This window comes from Ylistrum balloti, unplaced genomic scaffold, assembly GCF_031769215.1.
Source record: "Ylistrum balloti isolate Yb309-2 unplaced genomic scaffold, AGI_CSIRO_Ybal_v1 Utg370076, whole genome shotgun sequence".
In the NCBI taxonomy this organism is placed as follows: domain Eukaryota; kingdom Metazoa; phylum Mollusca; class Bivalvia; order Pectinida; family Pectinidae; genus Ylistrum; species Ylistrum balloti.
The window spans coordinates 1,585,815-1,609,639 of NW_026782115.1; the positions used below are offsets into that span (position 1 = coordinate 1,585,815).

The window sequence follows — 23,825 nt, forward strand, 5'->3', positions numbered from 1 at the left end:
GTCAAACATTTCAAGACAAGTCTTATTACATAGAACTATTTACTTTGCATTTGGCATAAGTTTCAGATAGCAGCCCTCCAATGCAAAAAAAATTAAAAATGGTCAAATAATTCGAACATTGTTGATATTTCAGATTTTTCGATCAAAAATGAAATATTGTGCTTAGGATATTATAAGAAATAAATTAAAATATGAATTTCGTTTTTTGGGTGTAATTTGCCTTTATAAGATGTCTTCCTCTTTTAAAATGGCCCTACAATGTGTTGCTATTTGCGCCGAGATGCACCCTTTTCAAAATCACTAATATTTACCTGATAACGATCAGCAATCCTATGCTGGCATGGCTGGCGTGTAACACCGATACATCACAAAGTCTGTCAATATGGTTCTCAACTCATCTTATAAACATGATTGGTGGTCAAACTCCTTTACAACATCTCGTGTATCCTCATATCTATGACACACCACTGGTAATTATATCACATATTATAAACAAATGTTAAATCTACATATAAACTGAACATGTATAAGATAGTTTAAATTGGTCTCGTGCCAATATTTTGACAACTTATTTCAAGTATAACTCCACGAATCCGAATGGACACAATTTAGAAAGTAAACCGTTGGTGTTAGAGGATGGAAATACTTGTGATCATGACGTTTCACAACATACTCTCCGTCACACACCGTTTGGTCAGTATCTCCGGTCTTAGTGATCTCAGTGTATGACCGATAGCAACTCAAGATAAATAGCATTTCACTTGTACCTGAATGAACTTTTCACCCTGATTCCGCCATTTTCACGGGAAGTCAATGACCGGATGTTGCGAGAGTTCGCAAGTTCAAGTCTTTCGGGGTACATCTTGAATCGTTGTACATATGAGTAGAAAGTCAAAAGACATCCGAAAAGAAAGATGGCAGCCTCCATGAAAAATAACGTGTGTACTTTTATACAACGTTTTTACGCATTTCTTCCTTTGGTGATATTTAATCAATAGATCACATCTGGATTATTCAAGAAACATTCGTTCAAGAAATTGAAAAAGGAAGTATATCGTACTCCAGGTGAGTTATTTGAAGCAGTTATTTTAATCTGTTATAATGTTCTTAATATTGTTACTTCCTGCAATTACATGTTAATGAATCAGACAGCTCCTTGAAAAGAACACAGCTTACATGCCAGACTGAAATTCTCGGTTGACATTAATATATGTAAGACAGTGCCTGGAAAGAGCGAAGCTTACATGTCACTGTGACATTCTCGGTTGAAAGTATGGAGAATAACGTCAATAAATTGGGTATTGCTCCAAGGAATAAAGAAAATTTGGTGCGCTACCACCGTAGATCAATTTCGCATTTATTGTGACATTTACGGTGTTGTGTTTGATTATGTATCGTGGTATTTGCTAGTGTTATGTGTCTGGTACTTGAATGTATTATAATTCATTCCAAGTTCGTTTCTGAAAAAATCATCTTATGTTTGGTAAAAATAAAAATTAAGTCAAACAAATTTAGCGAGAAAAAAGCTGTCATTGTATTTTTCATTAACATAAGCTTAGGGTAAAGTGCAGAGCACCTATGTTCCTACTCCAACAATGTTAGAGGTTTTACATGGTGAGAAACTTATGACAGATGCCATGTCGCACAATAATGTCAGATGATAAAACGGCTGACCTGTGACCTCTTTTGTTATAGGAGTACTATGTTCCATACCTTTCACCTCCTTCCTAGAGGTGAATGAGCATGGTCTTACATATGTAACCAGTATAGAGCTTTGCTCAGGCACCTTTTAATGTGGTGTTGATGTGTGTGTGCTTGTATATGTGTGGTGACGTCAAGATATTGGTTGGGGTGTTATATGCTGAGAACTTGAAAGAATTATTTTGATTCCAGCAAATTTCATTTCTTTAAAATCATCTTTATTTCAAGTAATAATTAAAAGTAAGTAAAACAAGTTCAGGAAAGTGAAAATGTTGTCATAGTATTTTTGATTAACATCAACATTTAACATTTAGATACAGGTTAAGTGCAGAGCACCTATTCACCCTGCCTTTTACTTCTAGCAGAATTTTTCTCAGATGGATGAAGTCCTGGGACCTCTCATCCTAGATCTGAATGAAGCTACTGGTACAGAGTTTTGTCTTAAAAGTAGCTTACTTATCAATTTATGTCATAGTTTACCAGCAGCATCCATGAATCATGTATTTTTTAAGGAAAATGTTTTTCTTCTGTAACATTGCTTTGCTTTAAAACTGAACAATATATTATTGCAATCTCATTTCTGGCACTGTATACTTGATTTCTTACATTCTGATAATTCTTACAGCTAAAGGAGCACCAGTAAATCTGACTTTATAGGTAAATTTGCCCGTATTGTGCATATACTTATGCATGTTTAATGAGATTGGGAACATGATCATTCATCAGAAAGTTGATTTTGAAAGACTTTTTTGTACTTTACAACTTAATGATCTCCATAAAAAAAAATAAAAGTTTGGATTTCAGTTTATTTATTGACATTTGCACCTCTTTCGGTTATAAAAAACAAATTTTTAAGCAGTCTAGACTTTCTGAAAGTCCTCATCATTTTTGGTACTTCACTGAATTTGAAGGGCTCTGACTTTCTATCCATGACCATGAAATAGACAGCAAAATAAAATCACAGGTAGGTAAATAGTCAATTTTAACATCTTCATAAGCCACTTACTGCATTAGTTATTGCTTAATAATTACCGGGTATAACTTGTGTAAAAGAAAGAGTAGAGACATTGTGCTGAGCACTCAAATAAAAGGTTGAAGCTGAGGTCTTTGGTTTGCTAATCACGGCTGAGCCAATGAAGCATACCACAGAGTGACATAGACTCTATCTAAAAACTATGTACAAGCTACAGCGGTTTGTATTGCCCCTTTTATATAATTTACTGTTTTTCTTTATAAGATATGCATGATAATTTCAAATATTTCATTTCTTGGTTATAAAACTCCCAGCCTTTTCCCTAGTCTAAGGTTACTGAAAGGTTTGTTTCCAGTATCATGTTATCTGTGATATTGATTTATCTTGGCTTTGAGATGAAAAAAAAATATGACACAGGGCCTTGTCCTTAAAGAGATACAGGTTGATGAAGGTTATGAGGAAATTTTATGGTTGCTATCATGATTTCATCAGGAAATATTCTGTTGAACAGTTTAGATATGTGTTTGATACTGAAGCCTTGTAGTGTCATTGTCACTTTCTTATTTCTCATGTTGAGAATAAATTGGACTTGACTTTGATTTACATGTACATGGCATTGTTGGCAGGTTACCAGGTTCTGCTTGGTAGGCTTGATCATCATAACGTGAAGTTGTGTTTTACTAAATGGCAGTTAGATTGGACTATATTTAGAAGAGCTACTGACCCTTGTTGTTTCCAAAATATTAATCTTGTCCAGATCTCTCTCTCAATTTTCAGCTGCTTTCTATCAAACTTTTAATAATTTTTTTGGCTTGATCACCTTGATGTTAAGTTGTGCTGTCCTGAATGGCAGTTTTATTTCACTATATCTGGGTGAGTTATTGCCCCTTGTTGTTTTCGTCATGTTAATCTTCAGCTGATTTCTTTCTAAGTTGCTAAGCCCAATCTAATGACACAAAATTCAGTTGACCCAATTCAAGTTTGATTTGACAATATTTGGTATAGTTATTTCCACTTTCATAATCTAAATCTTGGCCAATAGATTTCCTCTATAATTTTTCAAATAAAAACTTCTTTCAAACTGTGTAGGATTATAAATATACTGTGAAGTTTTTTTCCCTGAATGTTAGATTAACTTAACTCCATTTAACTCTTGCCTTTGATATCTCCTTTTTATGAAGCATTTCAATGCTCTTCAGCATGTTGCTGCCCTTGCTGTACTTCGTTTTCATTGGTTCATTCGAAAGTTTACTGGATATCTGCCGGACATTACCGTAATCAATTTTTGTTGCTGATGCTAGTCATTAAATGAAACAACCTTATCGACATTTTCTTCATTACTTGTTTAAATTTTTGTTCTTTTTCTTTGAATTGTCACGAGATTGTGTTTTTATAAACAGCATCTTGATTCAACAATATTTGAAATATTTTAATCTCATTAGAACTTCAGTCTTTAACTCATCACTTCAGAACTTGGTATGCTTTAATTTATCATCAGAACACAGTAGAACTCTTTTCCTTCATAGCATTTGGATCTAATATTCCCATTTCAATTTTGAATATTTGTAAAAAATTTGATATATTAAATCATGGCTATTTCTTTGGCATAGTACAGGTGTATATTGTTCGGCTCTGCAGTACCTGCAGATTCATGCCATGATTTCTGCTTGGTTTCAGGGTAACTCTTGCAAAATGCCAGTTGACAGCAGACCTCCAGCCAAAAAGATGAAATTCTCTCCCGGAGGAGGTAAATTAGATTTTGAATATACTGCAAACATAGAATAATTTTAGCTGAGGTATTTGTAGAATAGTATGTTGATAAACTGGTGCAGTGATAACATATGTAATATATAACAACATACGAGAATTGCAAATAGCAGGGCTCTCACACCCCATTTTGGGACTGGGGCCCGAGGCCCTTAGAATTGGGAAAAATAATGGTGTTTTCCTTAGAATAGGGTCTAAATTCTGAAAAAAAGATATTTTTTTGCATTGGGAATTTGGCCCCAAATTTGGCAGATCGAGAGCCCTGAAAAGTGTAATCATATTTATTATGTTTACTAGACATGAATGCCTTTCTTATTTTGTTTCACTGGCTTTGAATGCGATATTGTCCAATATAGAACTACAAAAAACAACATTTGAAGTTTACTACATCTAATATCATTTTTATTTTGATGAAAATAGGTTTCTGGTTGATAGAGAGATTTGTTTGATATGTTGTATAATCAGTTTTCCTAGATGTTAACATTTTTCCATAGTTACAATGTCAGCTTGACTTGGAGAACGTTTTTGTCTCTAAGATTAATCTATATACTAGCCTACTATCCTTGAACTTTTAACTGTTATATTTAGTTGAAGGTTAACTATGTGTTATTTAGCCTTGAAGATCAGTAAAGAAATGATAGGTCATTAGTCTGGATGTAGTGTGTTGTAGGTCCATTATAACAAACATAATGAGGATCAAGATGTGATTAGGCTAGATGTAGTGTGTAGATGGTCCATTAACAAACAAAATAAGGAAGCAAAACATTTCAAGACACCAAAGTAGAAGGAGGAGGATTCTGACAAGGAAGAAACGCCCAATACTAAAGGCATAGAAAGTGAAAGCAACATCCAGACCCGCCCCCTATTCAGCTGGAATGTGATACTACAGGTTGATCGCCACTAAATCTGGTCATCTGAAATGAAATTAAATTGCAGTATCTAAGGATAAACAAATAAAAGTGACCCATGTCTGACCCTATGGCCTGTGTCCACTGACCCCTAACCTCTTGCCCACTGGTCAAGCCGTGAAGGCTGTTGAGTAGTCTGTAAGAGTGTTATTGTCAGATTTTTGTCCAATTATTTCGGAATCTGTTTCATTGATGACATATCAGTGATATCCATGTCTGACTCCTTAAAGATTTGTTAGCTTTGATTTTGTATTAAATAAACTTTCTTCAATGTCTGAATTTATTTTCAGCAGTGCAAAGCATCATTAGATTTGATATTGATACAGACATGTAAAGAATATCTACGTAGCTTTTTAAAATCATGACCTCAGGAACAAAAAAAAATAAACTTAAACTATTTTGAGCAAACTGCACATTCATCCGTTGTAAAGGAAGGTCTGCTGAGGGTCAATTTGAAGCTGGATTGAGGGGGTCACTTTACCTCTTCTGTGATCATTGCCATTCAAGAGTTTGACCCTCGGTCAGTCTGGTTATACCTGGGGCTGTAATGACGATTTAAACAGTTCTCAATCATTTCGCTTTCAATTAAGTGTTTAATTCTTTTTTTTTTTAAGTTCGCTTTGATTAGCTTCACAGAACCAATAAAAGCATTTCTATTTTTATCTGCACTTGTTACATGTTATTTTTCAATGTTATGGTTACAATAGAGGAATCAAGTGAATATTGTTATAACCAAGAACCGGTAAAATCCTGATTTCTTCAAGGGAGGGGGGGGGGAGCGCAGGGGGGTTTAAAAATAATTATTGGTCAGTAATATAATCCTAAATTTTGATTTAAGAAAAAAATAAAAAATAAAAATAAAAAATAACAACTTCATGAATATGAGTATTGAGTTATATTTATTTTAACGATCATCTTTCTGAAGTCTAAGAAAAGAATGTGTAAATTTTGTTTCTATTCAGCTTACAATATTTTACATCATATGTTAGTTTATGATATATCATGAATGATTTCTGATTTGCATTTTGTTTTTTTTGGAAATGGATTTGACCTACAATATATATGTTGTATCTTATGATCACCATATACTGGATAAGTTTGAAGTCTTTGCTTGATTGCACATCATAAAAGTTAAAAGCTGGAAAACATACAATCTGGAACAAGGGTTTTACCACATGTATCAGTTAATGAAGCTCATATCATTAAACAAGTGACTTATCTGAAACCTCAGTCACCAATTTATTGGTGATTTCTGTAGGAATATCTGGGTTAACCTTGATCAACATTTGCAAATGTTGGAACCCATTGGCTAATTAACAGACAGATTTGGTTTTCAAAATTTGAATGACTCCCAGAGGGAAAGCAATAAATTTAGAACTTAAATATCTGTTTCCCAAAAGTTAATGATTTGTAGTTGGTACTTAACAGTGATATATACATGTTGTAAACAGTGAACTGGTCGTCAGATATCAAACGAGACTTTTAACTTGGGGCAGTGTCACGGTAAATGATACCCTTAAAAGAAAAATTGAATCTAGATGCTGATAACAATAGTGAAATGCTTCTGAAGTAGGCTTTTAAGCTGACCTGGCTATAGGACTGACCAGTGGTGGGGAGATAACCATTAGGCAGCCACAATGTTAGCAGGCTAATAGGCTTGGGAACAGCATACTGCAGTTAATGTGCTTGTAATGGTTTTATTAGAAAATTACATAGTCCATTTAACGTCACTAACACACTGGTATATATGGTGTAGATCTGTATCGAGAGATATTCGCTGATTGTTAAATTCTGCAGACATCTTTTTATAATGTAGAACTTTTTTTTTTTTTTATTTTTGAGGCCAAAATGTAGCACTCCAGTTGTAGTCTGTCTATCAAGCTTATAATGGATGAATAATCTTCATTAATATTTAACATACATATTCTAGTTTCTGCAAACAGTTCATTTGAGAGAAAGCTGCCTTTGAAAACATGAATTAAAAGCTGTATTACCCAGTAACTTGCTGTTACCAATTAATGTACATTTTTTTCAGACATGTGAATTTAACTCAATACTAGTGAAGGTATTTGATGTATTGATAGTCTTGTTCTGGTATGCGCTCAGATTTTCTTGACTATCTTCTTTTAGGAATGAAGAATGGGGTCCCTTTGTTCCAAAAACTGCAAGAAGAAAGAAAGAATTTACCAATATTTTCAGCTAAACGAAAGCTGATACAGGAATTAAATCGACTTGACACTGCAATTGTGATTGGTGAGACAGGAAGTGGCAAGACCACCCAGCTTCCTCAGGTAGGTTCGATTTCATAACAATGGGGAGATAACTCTGTTTTTATGGATAGATTTGACGACATGATAATAGAGAGACAACTCATTTTTAATTATTAGGTTTAATGACACAAAAATTGAAAACAACTCAAATTTCACCCCTTTTTTTTTTGCATTGTTATGTTGAGACACAGCTTCAACAAATAGGTCTGTAGCATGACAATGGGGAGACAACTGAAGTTCAACAGGGAGATTTGAGACCATGGCAATAGGGGAGATCACTCGGATTTCTCTTTCAGTTGGAAGAAGTGTCTTATCTTGCCATAGACCAATATCAATTTCATTGACGTTATATTTCTCAGCTGTTAGAAGAGGAATACAAAATTGTAGCTTTATTAACATAGAGTATTTGAAACAAGGGAAATAACTTTGATTTCTGTGTTACTTAGAAAAAGAATTAGTTCTCATCATAGACAAATAATATGAAATATATTTGACACCTGACAAAAATAGAATAAAAGTTATTACATTTATTTAGAGTATTTGAAAGTTATTTTAGTCTAAAACATGTTTATGCTTCTTGGGCCCTTCTTTTTCTATGAAATTTGTTATTGGCAATATAGAAAAACAAAGTGATTCATAGATCTGTATTGTCTGTGATGACATTTTTCTGTCATTTACAGTACATTTTTGAAGAACGACTACACAAGAACCTGATCATAGCTATAACTCAGGTAAAGTATTGTTACTTAAGAAGATGACTTCTGCTGATGAGCAGTATTTTGGAGCATAATTTTTATTGTGGTATTGTGTTTTTATACATATTGTGGTTTATACAGATCATGTTTTATACATATTGTGTTTTTATGCTCTACATCCAATTACACCACCTTGTAAACTAACTAGCTGTACACTGTGTTATGTGACATAGAACAAGTCGACCTTTATGATATCATTGAAGTGTTCTCACATTCTGCCTTGTGTCTATCATAACAGTCATTATACATGGTAATCAGCAACTATTCTTTATAGCTTGAAAGTGATCACGCTTACGAAATAAAAACTTTGACCATCACCAGTACTTGTATGTTTTATATACATCAGGGATATTTGTGCTTATATTTCTCCTTTGGGAGTAAAGGTTTTCCTTTGAATTCAATGCACCATATTTGAGATTGACGTTTAAATATTTCCACAGCCAAGAAGGGTAGCTGCCATAACAGTGGCCCAGAGAGTTGCTCAAGAAAGGGGTAGTGAACCAGGACATGTGGTAAGTGTTTTTAAAATATCATATTGATTATTTTTGGAGAAGAGCACAGGGCATAAGGACGTCTTGTAAAATGTAGACTGTGGTAACTATGGTGATCTCTCTTTGACTTGCGTATTCCACATACATTCATTCACCTTGTGCAAATCGTTGCAGAGCAGTTCCCACGCCATTTGCACAAAATTCGCTTTCCTTCATCAGTCTATGCAAGCAACAAAATAGACAATCAATTCTTATGTTTGCACTAACCATTTTAAAAAGGAAGTTGCCGGATGTACCATTTTGGAATTGAAAAAAAAAATTAAAATAATTTTACACAGACTAGCCTATAGTCTTTCACAAAATGGCGAGAATGTTGACATGAAAGGTTACAGGGTTAGGGTTTTGAAATCATTGATAATAGATGTAGATTGGACATCGGCTGTCACAACAAGGGATTCAAGATGAGGCTAAAAGCTGAAAGGCACACATCAGGTTGGGTCAGACTCAGTGTTCGATGTTATCTCACTAAGGACTGGCAATTACATCATAAATAATAACATACATGTATGTAGCTTTGACAAGATCAGATAGACAGAGAATCTCACATGAAATCTGGTAAAGTGCCTACAAACGATGAGAACATTTTCAAGTAGGATGATGTTGCTTTCGAGAATGTCACCATTTTGTCACATCATATGGTGTTTTTGTAATATCTTCATCATATTCATTTTGGTATTTTTCATTGGCATGTAAAGCAACAATTGAATACATGTGCAGTAGACTTGTATGCAATGCTACATTATACGTCTTTGCCTATAATGAAAGCATGTGACTCACTTTTTTCATCAAGAAGTGAACCAACCAGGGTTAACTAGTTTCACTGAGGTGGAGTGAAATGAAAATGTAAATATTATACAGTTAAAGACAATGTAGAAGACAGGAAAGTGTGTTTCTGTGTAATATTGAGTAGTGTGTGTTTTTCCCATGTACTTTGGATTCCTCCCACAGTAAGACCTCTCATAAATATTTCCATTCTGTCCAATAAAAATAATTGATATATAAATGGGTAGAACTTTTTTGGCAGTTGTTGTAAAGTAAATAATACTTACTAACAAAAACAAATATATGTTGAATTTTGCTTTAGACTGATTGATATAGATTCAACACTCTGTAAAGTTTAAGTGAACGTTCAGCTTGACTGATTGATATAAATTCAACTCTCTGTAAAGTTTAAGTGAACTTTCAGCTTGACTGATTGATATAAATTCAACACTCTGTAAAGTTTAAGTGAACTTTCAGCTAGACTGATTGATATAAATTCAACACTCTGTAAAGTTTAAGTGAACTTTCAGCTACACTGATTGATATAAATTCAACACTCTGTAAAGTTTAAGTGAACTTTCAGCTTTCCTCTGTACTAGAGCATGGCTATATCTCTACTTTTTTCACACTAGGTTGGTCATTGTGTGCGATTTGAAGATATGACAAGTGAAAAGACTAGAATCAAGTATATGACAGATGGAATGCTGCTACGAGAGGCCATCTTGGATCCATTATTGAAAAGGCTAGTAGGATATTACTTCATTACAGAGTGGATTTCTTTGAAATGCCCTTCATTCCTGTACATATTTTAAAGAAAAAGACAAATATTTAAAGTTTCAAACAGATAATTTTTTCACTGTATTGTATAAAAAACAAATCATAATACAGGTAAATTCTGGTTACACATACAGGGTTTTCTAACCATAGAAAGGAAAAAACTCTATATTCTCATTATGAATTACCAATGTAGGTACTCCTTTGTGATCTTGGATGAGGCCCACGAGAGGACCATACATACTGATGTCTTGTTTGGTGTAGTCAAACAGGCACAAAAGAGGAGGAAACTGAGAAATCTTCTCCCACTAAAGGTAAGTGGGATTTCACTATGTCCAACAGACTTTTATCATGTCCAGTAGGCTAATTATCAGGAAAGTGGAAGATTTTGACAATAGACAACAAGAACAGCAATTTCAGGATTAATTACAGGATGTTTCATATGAGGAAAAGTAATTTATCTTATTGATAAGCCATTATTGCTGTCATGATATATATTTTGATTGTACATTTAGTCTATAAATAAAAGTTAACTACATGTATTTGTCTATAATTCACTCTACTTGTATAATCTTAACTGTATTAACTTTATGATAATTTTTCTCCTCAGATTATAATAATGTCTGCCACCATGGACGTGGATCATTTCTCACAATTCTTCAATAAAGCCCCGGTGTTGTACCTGGAGGGACGGCAGTTCCCAGTTCAGGTATGTAAGTCCAAAACAAGAATGTAGTCTACAGAACATGCATCTATCTAGACCCAAGTCCAGGTATATAGGTCAAAAACAAGTATGTGATCTACAGAACAGGTATGTACCCCATGTAGGCCCTTGTACAGATAGGAAAATCTAAGTACAGGTATGTAGGCCTTAGTATAGGTAGGTAGGGTCCAGTACAGGGTTGCAGGTCCTAGTACAGGTATGTAGGCCTTAGTATAGGTACGTAGGCTCCAGTACAGGGTTACGGGTCCTAGTAAAGGTATGTAGGCCTTAGTATAGGTATGTAGGCTCCAGTACAGGGTTGCAGGTCCTAGTACAGGCTTGTAGGCTTAAGTTTAGGAATGTCTGCTCCTATATAGATAAGTATGCCAGGGCTCTCGATCTGCCAGATTTGGGGCCGATATTCGGCCCCATTCCCAATGCAAAATAGTATCTTTTTTTCCCAATTTAGACCCCAAGTTTTCCCAATTCTAAGGAAAACATCACTATTTTTCCCAATTCTAAGGGCCTCAGGCCCCAGTCACAAAATGGGGTTTGAGAGCCCTGTATGCTCAAGCACCATAATGTAAGCCTCATTACAGATAGGTAGGGCTCATAATTTATGTAGATACCAGCACAGGTATGCAGGATCTAGTTTCTTTCACATAGACACCAAAGCATTTTGTGTGTGTTTGTTACAGGTGTACTACAGTCGACAGTCACAGTCCGACTATGTGTTTGCAGCTGTTGTGGCCCTATTTCAGATCCACAGGGAGGAACCTGCAGAGTAAGTTTACGACCTTAGACTTTGAAGTTTCCATAAAATCTAGTTGAAGACATAAGTCAATCGCAACAGGTTCGGGATAAGTTGATTTTTTATTAGTGTGAAATGTCTACCGGTTTCGCCCGAACAGTGGGCTTCTTCAGACTGAAGACTTAATGTAATGGTTTAAAAATTACTTGTATCATTGGTTCTACTTTTTATGTTTTACCATTGTGGAGAGGAAGGATATCATTTCTGTCATGGTTGATTGATCATTTTACAGCCAACATGTACTGATTTTCCTGACTGGCCAGGAAGAGATTGACTCTGTGGTGCGCTCTATACAGGAAATAGCTAGAGGCATGGTTGGGGACACCCCCCCAATGGTTGTATGGCCCCTTTATGCGGCTCTGCCATCACATCTTCAACTTCGAGCATTTAACCCAGCTCCAAAAGTAAGAAATGGCTTCAACTATTCCTTTAAATTTACATTACCGTTACACTCCTGAAGTACTAGTAAATCTAGATTTGTCCATTAAACTTCAGTGTCTTTGTGATTAAAGATGATAAACATCAGTCACGCTGTATTTATGTAATATATTTGACGTGATAAAGCGCAAAGTAACCACAGTTTTACTTTTGTCAGTGTCAAGCAGTTTGACAAGTTGAAAAAATTTTGAGAAAAATAAATAAATGTTTAAATAGTGTTGTTTTTTTAATCAGGAACCAATTGATATACAAAATTCACTTATATGACATTTTTGTGATTGTATTTTTATCCAGGGCACGCGGAAGGTCATTGTTGCCACCAATATAGCAGAGACATCTATCACAATACACGGTATCAGCTTTGTCATTGATACTGGAGTGGTCAAAGCCAAGTGAGTTCACAACCCTGCTGTGAGTTCACAACCCTGCTAATGTTCTTGAAAATATCTTGTATGAAAATTCCTACATGCCTTCCTCCTGTTAGAAAATTTTATACAACCAGTTCATAAAACTTAACTTACACCATCGCATAGATACTTAGTGATGTGTTTAACATGGAATGAATTTATATTTATTGTAAAATCATTTTGATTTTTGTGATGATTTTTATTTTTTGTTCATTTTGTGGATAATCAGTGAATTCTTATGTCCATGAACCCAATAAGCGCCCATGTCCCTATAAGCGTCCCCCCTTAATTGCAATTTTTTTTAAGCACCCTGGGCGCTTAGTGGATCGAATACGGTAAGTAGATTTAATCTGGATAACCACCAAAATTGAGTCCCACAAAAATATCTTATTTTAATGTAGGCTGAATTATTATCTATCACAATTATGAAAAAGAAGTTTGTATCATTAAATTCATTAAAACTCTGCAGGGGCCTGGTATGGAAAGGTAAGAAAGTTTGTAGTGAGGTATGATGGGAAGTTGTTTCAAGATTGGCATGAAAGGTAATGTATAAGAGAGAGGGGGAAAGAGAGATAGAGAGACAGAAATAGAGGGAAGAGAGAGAGATAGAGGAGGGGGTGGGGAGAGAGAGCAAGAGAGAGAAAAAGAGAGAGAGAGAGAGAAAGAGGGAGAGAGAGAGAGAGAGATTGGCAGTAAGGGAGATAATTACCTGGCATTTATTTTTGTTTCACAGAATCTTCACCCCACGTAGTGGACTGGATTTGCTGAAAGTGGTAAAGTTGTCGAAAGCTCAGGCCTTACAGAGGTCGGGAAGGGCCGGTCGTGAGGCTGCTGGGACATGTTACCGACTTTACACAGAAGAGGAGTTCCAAGACTTTCCAGATAACACCATTCCAGAAATACAGAGGTCAGTATAGCTTCCATAGAGGGGTATTTAGTTACAGCCAATCATACAGAGGTCAGTATGTTTCCAGCTTTCATTAAAGCATATTTAGTCATAATGATATGTATCATTTAAGGAGTTGAACTGTAAACTGATAATACCTGTACACAGCTGTAAACTGATAATACCTGTACACAGCTGTAAACTGATAATACCTGTACACAGCTGTAAACTGATAATACCTGTACACAGCTGTAAACTGATAATACCTGTACACAGCTGTAAACTGATAATACCTGTACACAGCTGTAAACTGATAATACCTGTACACAGCTGTAAACTGATAATACCTGTACACAGCTGTAAACTGATAATACCTGTACACAGCTGTAAACTGGATAATACCTGTACACAGCTGTAAACTGATAATATCTGTACACAGCTGTAAACTGGATAATACCTGTACACAGCTGTACTTTATCTGTATGTGTGTATCATGAGTAATGTGTCTTTACAGGTGTAACTTATCCAGTGTGGCTCTACAACTGCTGGCCATGGGGATCACCGATATCATTAATTTTGACTTCATGGATAAACCCAGCACTGAAGTAAGAGACTTTGATAACCTGAAAATTTAACAAATTTAATTCTAGACTGTTCTTTCACTGGTACACCTACAGGCTGTAATTTGACCAGATATCCTGGCCCACCTTATACTGGCAGTGTATTTATACACCTTTAGTCTGTAATGTGACCAGATATCCTGACCCACCTTATACTGGCAGTGTATTTATACACCTTTAGACTGTAATGTGACCAGATATCCTGACCCACCTTATACTGGCAGTGTATTTATACACCTTTAGTCTGTAATGTGACCAGATATCCTGACCCACCTTATACTGGCAGTGTATTTATACACCTTTAGTTTGTAATGTGACCAGATATCCTGACCCACCTTATACTGGCAGTGTATTTATACACCTTTAGACTGTAATGTGACCAGATATCCTGGCCCACCTTATACTGGCAGTGTATTTATACACCTTTAGACTGTAATGTGACCAGATATCCTGGCCCACCTGATACTGGCACTAGATTTATACACCTTTAGACAGTAATGTGACCAGATATCCTGACCCACCTTATACTGGCAGTGTATTTATACACCTTTAGACTGTAATGTGACCAGATATCCTGACCCACCTTATACTGGCAGTGTATTTATACACCTTTAGTCTGTAATGTGACCAGATATCCTGACCCACCTTATACTGGCAGTGTATTTATACACCTTTAGACTGTAATGTGACCAGATATCCTGGCCCACCTTATACTGGCAGTGTATTTATACACCTTTAGACTGTAATGTGACCAGATATCCTGGCCCACCTTATACTGGCAGTGTATTTATACACCTTTAGACTGTAATGTGACCAGATATCTGTACATGATTTGGTAATTTACTATTAACACAACATGTAATGATGAATTATATATAGAGATTAACATACTGTGATTATCTGTAAGAGATGGTACTATATTCCTGTGTAATACTCTGCTATTACCTGCTGTCTAGTGAAAACAAGACCTACTCTATCACCCTTGCATTTAAAACCGAAATTGATCAACTAAGATTAGGGGCAGCTGATAGAATATCGTTAATTCATTTCATGTTTGAATGTCTTTTTCGTTGCAGTTCCTCATAGGTGCAGTTCACCAGCTCCACACCCTGGGAGCTGTCATTAAGGAAGATACCATCAAGGTACAGTCCTATGGAGTTTCTAAATTGGAAATCCTAGTGCAGCTTTACTGTACTGAACACATGGCCCTATAGATTTAATCTTATAACTTGTAACTCTTCTGTAACAGACATCTTTACTGTAGCTGATGTTTAGTACAGATCGTTAAGCATTAGAGTATGTCTTCAAATGATATTCTATTGGCAAGATCAGAAAGTGGAAAGATTTATTTTTCATACATGAATGGATATAGATTTTAGTGCTTACATATAAGAACACATGATGCTAGATTTGAAAAGCAAGACAAAACTCTAATATCAATTTTGTATTCAAGATATTCAAATGAAATGAAATAGTAAACAGTCAGGAAACCAAAATTTTACCCAAAGTGTTACATTGAATAAAAATATGCAATATGCTAAAAGTTAATAGATACCATAACACCTTAAAAGAAATAGTATCAGTGTAGACACTTTGTTTATACAGATGTTGATTAGCACTTGTACAGTGTATTAGGAAGATCCATGACCACTTATCATATGAAGCCCCCTTTTCTTTTGTTTAAAAGTTGACCACTATTGGGAAGAAGATGGCAGCTTTTCCTCTGGACCCAAAGTTGTCCAAGACACTCCTCATAGCCCTGGAGCTTCATTGTCTGTATGTAAAATTAATGTTTTCCTGTCTATTGGAAAGTGGCATTGTTTAAGAAAAACTCAATTTTTTTTTTAATTTCCTTGTCATTGTTATGATTTTTTCGTTAATTGTTTTTTTTTTTAAACTTTTAGGAGCATGATATATAAACTTGAAAATAACATTCACATCACAGATATATACATCTATTGCATCATCAAAATGTTGTCCAATCAAATTCTAACATTATAAATGTTCTTAAAACTTTTGATACAAAATTATTCTAATACAGTTGGTATTCATATTTTCAGAGAAGAAATCCTTACAATTGTGTCAATGCTGTCTGTTGATTCTGTCCTGTTTACGCCTCAGAGTAAAGTAAGTATAATTCAGCTGGTTATCTCCCTTGGTTTATACATTTTATAGTCTCAAAGAAAATAACACAAAAAATGAACGAATCTGTGGAAATCAGTTCATTTAGTCAGATATGAGTCATTTAAGCTAGTAAATATTATACAGAAACAAGTTTGTGCTTGGCAATACAACAGTGCTGTAGATTAAACAGAAAAGGATGGCTTGTTTCAAATGGGTTTTGTTATGTATCTGGGTTCATTATATTTTCTGAAAATGGAGTAAAGTTAAAAAGTAATTACACTGCTATCAGTATTTTTCCAATGAAATGATGATTTAATCTTCTTCATACTGTTGACCATAATCTCAAGATTAGCTGAATCAAAAATTTCTTTTTCTTAATAATAATTGTTGTTGATGAAAAACATTTTCAAACATCAGGGCTCGTTTTCACAAAACCTTTCTTATTCTCAGACTCAAGGTTTTGTACCCAAAATATTTTCCTTAGTGATGGTTAGAATGTCTCAAGTTTGCTTCAGGTTGCTTTAAAGCTATTTCAAGTTCAATGACCTGGATATATTTGGATATATTTTGTTTTTATCTACTTGACATCTAAATTATCCTTGGTAAAAGAGAGAGAATGAACTTAAGATGATTGTGTCATTAAATTATGCACCTCTGGATTGGTTGTAGAGAGAGGAGGCATTAGCCGTCCGTCAGAAGTTTGTGTCGAGTGATGGCGACCACATCACACTCCTTAACATCTACAAGGCTTATAAAGGAGTCAAAGGCAATAAGGTAAGGGTAATGGTCATCACTAAGGGGAGGTAATTTGGGTTCACATGAAAGTGACATAGCAACTTTTCTGTTGTTTAACTGTTTTTGTTTATGAAACTAAGGAACTTTTCATTGTTTTGACCTTTTTGGTTTTTGCTTGTTATGATAATTCACTGAAACTGTAAGTCATCGTATATTTTCTTTAGGATTAATGTAATTTTTTCGCTCACTTGTTTTTCATTTGCTGAGTATATATTACTATAACTTTGAGAAGGGTCCCTGATAACTAAATTGTAAGAGCAGATGAAATTTAATGCAACCCCAGTTAATGTGTTAAGTTAAATCTCGATAGCTTTCATGGATGGTGTTGTGTGTGTTTCTGTGGTATTCAACAACCTTTTTTACTTTTGACAGGAATGGTGTCGAGAAAACTTCATCAATGGCCGAAATATGTCAAAGGCAATGGATATACGCAAGCAATTACGACAGATTTGTGATAGTCAGACCATGGTGGTGAAATCATGTGGTGTGGACACCAGTATAATCAGGTAAAGATTTGTGATAGTCAGACCATAGTGTTGAAATCGTGTGGTCTGGACACCAGTATAATCAGGTAAAGATTTGTGATAGTCAGACCATGGTGGTGAAATCGTGTGGTCTGGACACCAGTATAATCAGGTAAAGATTTGTGATAGTCAGACCATGGTGGTGAAATCGTGTGATCTAGACACCAGTGTAATCAGGTAAAAACCATTTTGTTGGTTGCAGATGTCATCTTTGCTCTGATTGGTTACAGAAGATATTATCTTTGTTGTCATTGGTTACAGGAAATGTTTGGCAGCAGGCCTCTTTATGAATGCAGCAGAGCTACAAAAAGAAGGTGATGTCTATATTTCGGTAAGTTATTCTCCAGCTTTTTGAAATTTTGATTGATTTATGACATTTGTTACATATATGCAATATACTGGTAGAAAATGTAATTTTATTTGTCAGTGTCATGGACAACTTGAGTTAGAGACCTAAATGACAGAAGGCATTTATACAAGATGCCAATTGGATAAGATTCTGTAGTTCACTTCTGTGGCTGATACTGTGAATTGATTGTTTTGTGTGCTACAGTGTGAATTCAAAATGAAAATTAAAAAAAACATAACCTGATAACAAAGCTTGTGTATAACATATTCCTTCAAAGTCCATATTTTCCTGACTTAGAAATACGTTTTGTATTCCTGCGTGTACCGATACTTCTTACTTTACTCTTAAAGTTAACGACACGAGAGCCAGTTCATATCCATCCATCATCAGCATTGTTTAGATGTAAACCTGCATGTGTTATTTATAATGAGCTCGTCAAAACATCCAAGTGTTATATGAGGTAAGTCTGAGCTAAACGTTACTGTATTGTATGTTACTGTATTGTATGGAGGCCTATGTACACCAATATACCTTCAACTAGGGTCCACAGTGTTATACCTATATTACTAGATAAGCACGTCCTTTGTAATCTGAACTCTTGTTTGTATGGAATTATAGACGAAATAACTGGCACATTCTTCATCTGATTTAATTTTAGTAGTCATAGGGTAAATATCAAATATCAAAGGTACCCGTGATCACTTAGGAAACAAGCTTTTTACAAGATATATCGTGAACAGATGTAGTTTATGTTAACACCACAACATCATGCAGTCATAATCTATTCCTGATGATATTTTGTTTGTCATCAGATAAGGTTAAAAGTCAATTGTCTCAGTTTGCCATTTTTGAAATAATAATTTTGTCTACATGTTATCTCATGAATCTCCCAACAGATTTAAAGTGTAATCTTTATAAAGATTAGGGAGATGTGTGTACCAATTCGCTCCTACTCACTTAGGTTTTATTTTGTAAGAGAGGTACATACCGATGTTTTGTGATCGTAATTCTTCTTTATTTTCGGTTTCTTACAGAGACCTTAGTGTTGTTGACCCAGACTGGCTCTATGAGGCAGCTCCTTCATATTTCAAACGGAAAAAGCCATCAAAATAGTGATTCTTATCCCATCAGAGTAATAAAATTACCTCTTCGAATAATTCTCTTGGGGACAGCAAATTAAATATAGAGTACGTGAATTAATGTATAAGAGCCAGAAGTGATAGAATTTTACCCGTTATAAAAAAAGGGGAGATAACTACATCAGATCAGTCTCACCTGGAAAGGAGGGATGATTCTCTGGGTATTCCTAGAAATGGAGAGTTCTAGGATAGTGTTGTGAAGTGAAAATGGGCATTACTCTGTTTGATCCAATAAGGAGAAACAGGACTCAAGAAGAGACAGAATTATATCCCCGAAAAACAGGACTTTTTGAACTTTGTCTTAGAGTGGACAGAATCAAGATCAGTGTCGTGTTGCTAGGAACCAAACAACAAATGAATTTCATTGGACATGAAAAGGCAGCTGATAGTGTTTTATCCTGAGAGAGAAACCAGGAAGATTACTTTATATGCACAAGGCAGCAAACATTGCAGGGACATAACTTTTTCAAACGCTGAGCTTAAGTGAAATTTCCTCAAAAGTTGATTAAAAGGTTTATATATGATGTACCACTCAAATTTATTGTGACGGTTTTTGGAAGTGACTGTGATCTTTGTTTATTGCAACTAGATGTATTTCGCTGACTTTATATATGAAACATGTTCACCTGTAGACTTTTGGAATCATAGATCATTACTTTATGTATTAATATGAAGAGACGGCATAACATTTTTTCAAGTGTCTGTGATACTGTAAACGTGCTTATTTGGGCGCAATCAAATTTCATCGCAATATCAATTTTAGACAGGTAAGTACAATAATGAATTCACACATTCAAAATAATTCACATATCAGGGCTCTCGCATCCCATTTTGGGACTGGGGCCCGGGGCCCTTAGAATTTGGAAAATAGCGGCGTTTTCCTTAGAATTGGGGAAACTTGGGGTCTAAATTGGGAAAAAAAGATACTATTTTGCATTGGGAATATTGGCCCCAAATCTGGCAGATCGAGAGCCCTGTATATTAATAACATACAGTACTTATGTCACGGGATGACAAGAAATGAGTATCTGCCTTGGATTGTAAGTCCAGATAGCATGAAAGCATGTTAGTCTTTGCCCTCATTCATCAAACAAAGCCACAGAAAAGGTCACAGTTATTGACTGGACGTCATTCAGCGTACTTCGTTACTTCCACCAGAAATCAAACATGGAACCCTAAGTTTACATATCCACCACACTATTGACTGAGGTAAAGCATAATTTTCTCAAATGTTGGTAAGAAGTTCAATCATACGATATACAACTCAGGACAAGAATAGTAACTGTGTCTATTTTGGGGGAGGGGATCGAGGAGGGAATGTGCATTTGTATTTAATGACGAGAGAGAACATGTGATATCCCTGACTGGAAAATGTGAATGTCTTTTCCATTACAGTGATATATATATATATATAAGTAGTGTTATATGATCCTGAACCTGGTTAGGGAAAGTCTTATGAAAGATGATTCATTAAGTTTATTATATCATGTTTAAACCAACATTTTCACATTTCTCTGTGAGGTGTGAGAAATTTTGAATTCTCAATATATTAAATTGAAAAATGACTTGGTAAATAATCTGAATTTCAAATGAAGGAAAGTCCATCACATACTACTGTTGATAGATGTTTGAAATAGAAACTCATTGAAAAACAAAACTGCTAGAGAATATAGATACATTTGGCTACCTTGATTCAAGAAGCTGCATTTATTTTAATACAGTGAAGCATATGCCTTGCTGATTACTTGGGAGTACAAATAAAAAAAGTACTGCCCGAAGGGATACCAAGTTTGTTTTGTTTTTATGATTGACTTGATCATCGTACAACATAAGGGTAAAATATGTTGGCATCTTCCAATTACTTCCTTTCAATAACCAAAAGGCTCATGGTGCTGATATGCACCTGTAGCATGCTAAGATAAAGTGCTACCAATTTTGTTAAAATAAACTACCTTGACCCTTTTTCAAGGTCACAGAGGTCAAACAACTTCTTCTCAGTAACCAAAAGGCCCAGGGTACTGATATTGGTTCTCTAGCATACCACAGTGAAGGGCTACCAAGTGTGCTCAAATGATTGACCTTGATCAACTCTCAATGTAACAGGAGTCAAATGTGTTCAAATTTTCAAAAAAATTCTCAATAACTAAAAGGCATAGGGTTGTTATATTGCTCAAGTTGCATGGTCAAGGTCACAGGAGTTAAATGTCAAAGATCTTCCAAAAATTCTTCTTAATAACTTAAATTGCACAGGTTTCATCTTCTAATGAAGGGCTACCAAGGTCAGATGTGTTAAAAACTTAAAATTTCTTCTTTTCAACAAGCAATACTTCCTGGGTCAAGGTATTTTTTATATAGCATTTTGAGGGATAGGTTTTTAAGTTTTCAGAAATGTACGCGTCTTCTGTGTAAGCTGAATAGATATGCCCATTGGGCCTTTTGCGTGTGAATATGTTCAGTTTTCCCAAAGTAATGGGCATTTATCTGTGAGAAGAGTATTTTTTCTGTTCATTAATTTCAGTTAAATTTCCAGGATGAGAAAATGCCATTTTGATACCTTCATCACAAATCTTATGCGATATGTTGTTCAAACGATTTATCAGGTCGATCTATTTAGGTATGGGAAAATTAAATAGGTAATAATGTACAGGATATTGATAGCCTGGTACAAGTATTATCAATGAAATTTATTTTAATGTACATTATGATAGAGTAAAAAATCTGAAATATTGTTATTACAAATGTAAATGTTATATTTCTGTCAACTTACAAATATTTTTGTTTATAATAAAAAAATCATTTAAAAGCAATTAAGAATTAGTTCTTACTTTGTTTTATGTCTTCAAATGAATAATAAATTATTGTCTTAAACATACTACAGCTGTTGTCTAATCTACAACCATTGACTACAGTGGTTGTCTACCCTAGAACTATTGACTACAGCTGTTGTCTAATCTACAACCATTGACTACAGTGGTTGTCTACCCTAGAACTATTGACTACAGCTGTTGTCAAATCTACAACCATTGACTACAGTGGTTGTCTACCCTAGAACTATTGACTACAGCTGTTGTCTACTCTAGAACCATTGACTACAGTGGTTGTTATCAACCCTTGAAACCATTGACTACAGCTGTTGTCTACTCTAGAACCATTGACTACAGTGGTTGTCTACTCTAGAACCATTGACTACAGCTGTTGTCTATTCTAGAACCATTGACTACAGCTGTTGTCTACTCTAGAACCATTGACTACAGTGGTTGTCTACCCTAGAACCATTGACTACAGCTGTTGTCTACCCTAGAACCATCGACTACAGCTGTTATCAACCCTTGAACCATTGACTACAGCTGTCGTCTACTCTAGAACCATTGACTACAGCTGTTGTCTTATCTAGAACCATCGACTACAGCTGTTATCAACCCTTGAACCATTGACTACAGCTGTCGTCTACTCTAGAACCATTGACTACAGCTGTTGTCTTATCTAGAACCATTGACTACAGCTGTTGTCTACTCTAGAACCATTGACTACAGCTGTTGTCTACCCTAGAACCATTGACTACAGCTGTTGTCTAATCTAGAACCATTGACTACAGTGGTTGTCTACCCTAGAACCATCGACTACAGCTGTTATCAACCCTTGAAACATTGACTACAGCTGTTGTCTACTCTAGAACCATTGACTACAGCTGTTGTCTTATCTAGAACCATTGACTACAGCTGTTGTCTACTCTAGAACCATTGACTACACTCTAGAACCATTGACTACAGCTGTTGTCTACCCTAGAACCATCGACTACAGCTGTTATCAACCCTTGAACCATTGACTACAGCTGTCGTCTTATCTAGAACCACTGACTACAGCTGTTTTCTACTCTAGAACCATTGACTACAGCTGTGTATCAACTCTTGAACCATTGACTACAGCTGTTGTCTACCCTAGAACCATTGACTACAGCTGTTTTCTACTCTAGAACTATTGACTACAGCTGTTTTCTACTCTAGAACCATTGACTACAGCTGTGTGTCAACTCTTGAACCATTGACTACAGCTGTGTGTCAACTCTTAGAACCATTGACTACAGCTGTTTTCTACTCTAGAACCATTGACTACAGCTGTTGTCTACTCTAGAACCATTGACTACAGCTGTTGTCTACTCTAGAACCATTGGCTACAGCTGTTGTCTACTCTAGAACCATTGACTTCAGCTGTTGGTCTAGTCTAGAACCATTAACTACAGCTGTTGTCTACTCTAGAACCATTGACTACAGTGGTTGTCTACTCTAGAACCATTAACTACAGCTGTTGTCTACTCTAGAACCATTGGCTACAGCTGTTGTCTACTCTAGAACCATTGACTTCAGCTGTTGGTCTAGTCTAGAACCATTAACTACAGCTGTTGTCTACTCTAGAACCATTAACTACAGCTGTTGTCTACTCTAGAACCATTAACTACAGCTGTTGTCTAGTCTAGAACCATTGACTACAGCTGTTGTCTACTCTAGAACCATTGACTACAGCTGTTGTCTATTCTAGAACCATCCAGTACAGCTGTTGTCTAGTCTAGA

At 35.4% G+C, this 23,825-nt stretch overlaps 1 protein-coding gene across 1 annotated transcript; it reads left to right on the forward strand.

The window, feature by feature from the left end:
* Positions 1–983: 983 nt before the first annotated feature.
* On the forward strand, positions 984–21,991 carry LOC132549714 (ATP-dependent RNA helicase DHX33-like). Its single transcript, XM_060213669.1, has 21 exons — positions 984–1,065; positions 4,352–4,421; positions 7,480–7,640; positions 8,300–8,350; positions 8,815–8,886; positions 10,320–10,429; positions 10,658–10,775; positions 11,072–11,170; positions 11,863–11,948; positions 12,208–12,379; positions 12,708–12,805; positions 13,554–13,727; positions 14,221–14,311; positions 15,403–15,468; positions 16,014–16,102; positions 16,387–16,453; positions 17,120–17,224; positions 17,618–17,751; positions 18,031–18,100; positions 18,469–18,578; positions 19,153–21,991. Exons 2-21 carry the CDS (start codon positions 4,367–4,369, stop codon positions 19,229–19,231), a joined length of 2,007 nt encoding a protein of 668 aa, XP_060069652.1. The 5' UTR covers positions 984–1,065; positions 4,352–4,366; the 3' UTR covers positions 19,232–21,991.
* Positions 21,992–23,825: the final 1,834 nt, after the last annotated feature.

Bases quoted from the DNA above. Each gene is read 5' to 3' on its own strand.
- LOC132549714 (XM_060213669.1), top strand. From the start codon at position 4,367: ATGCCAGTTGACAGCAGACCTCCAGCCAAAAAGATGAAATTCTCTCCC. The intron at 7,641-8,299 runs GTAGGTTCGATT...TGTCATTTACAG, and splicing joins AGACCACCCAGCTTCCTCAG to TACATTTTTGAAGAACGACT. The intron at 10,430-10,657 runs GCTAGTAGGATA...TTACCAATGTAG, and splicing joins TTGGATCCATTATTGAAAAG to GTACTCCTTTGTGATCTTGG.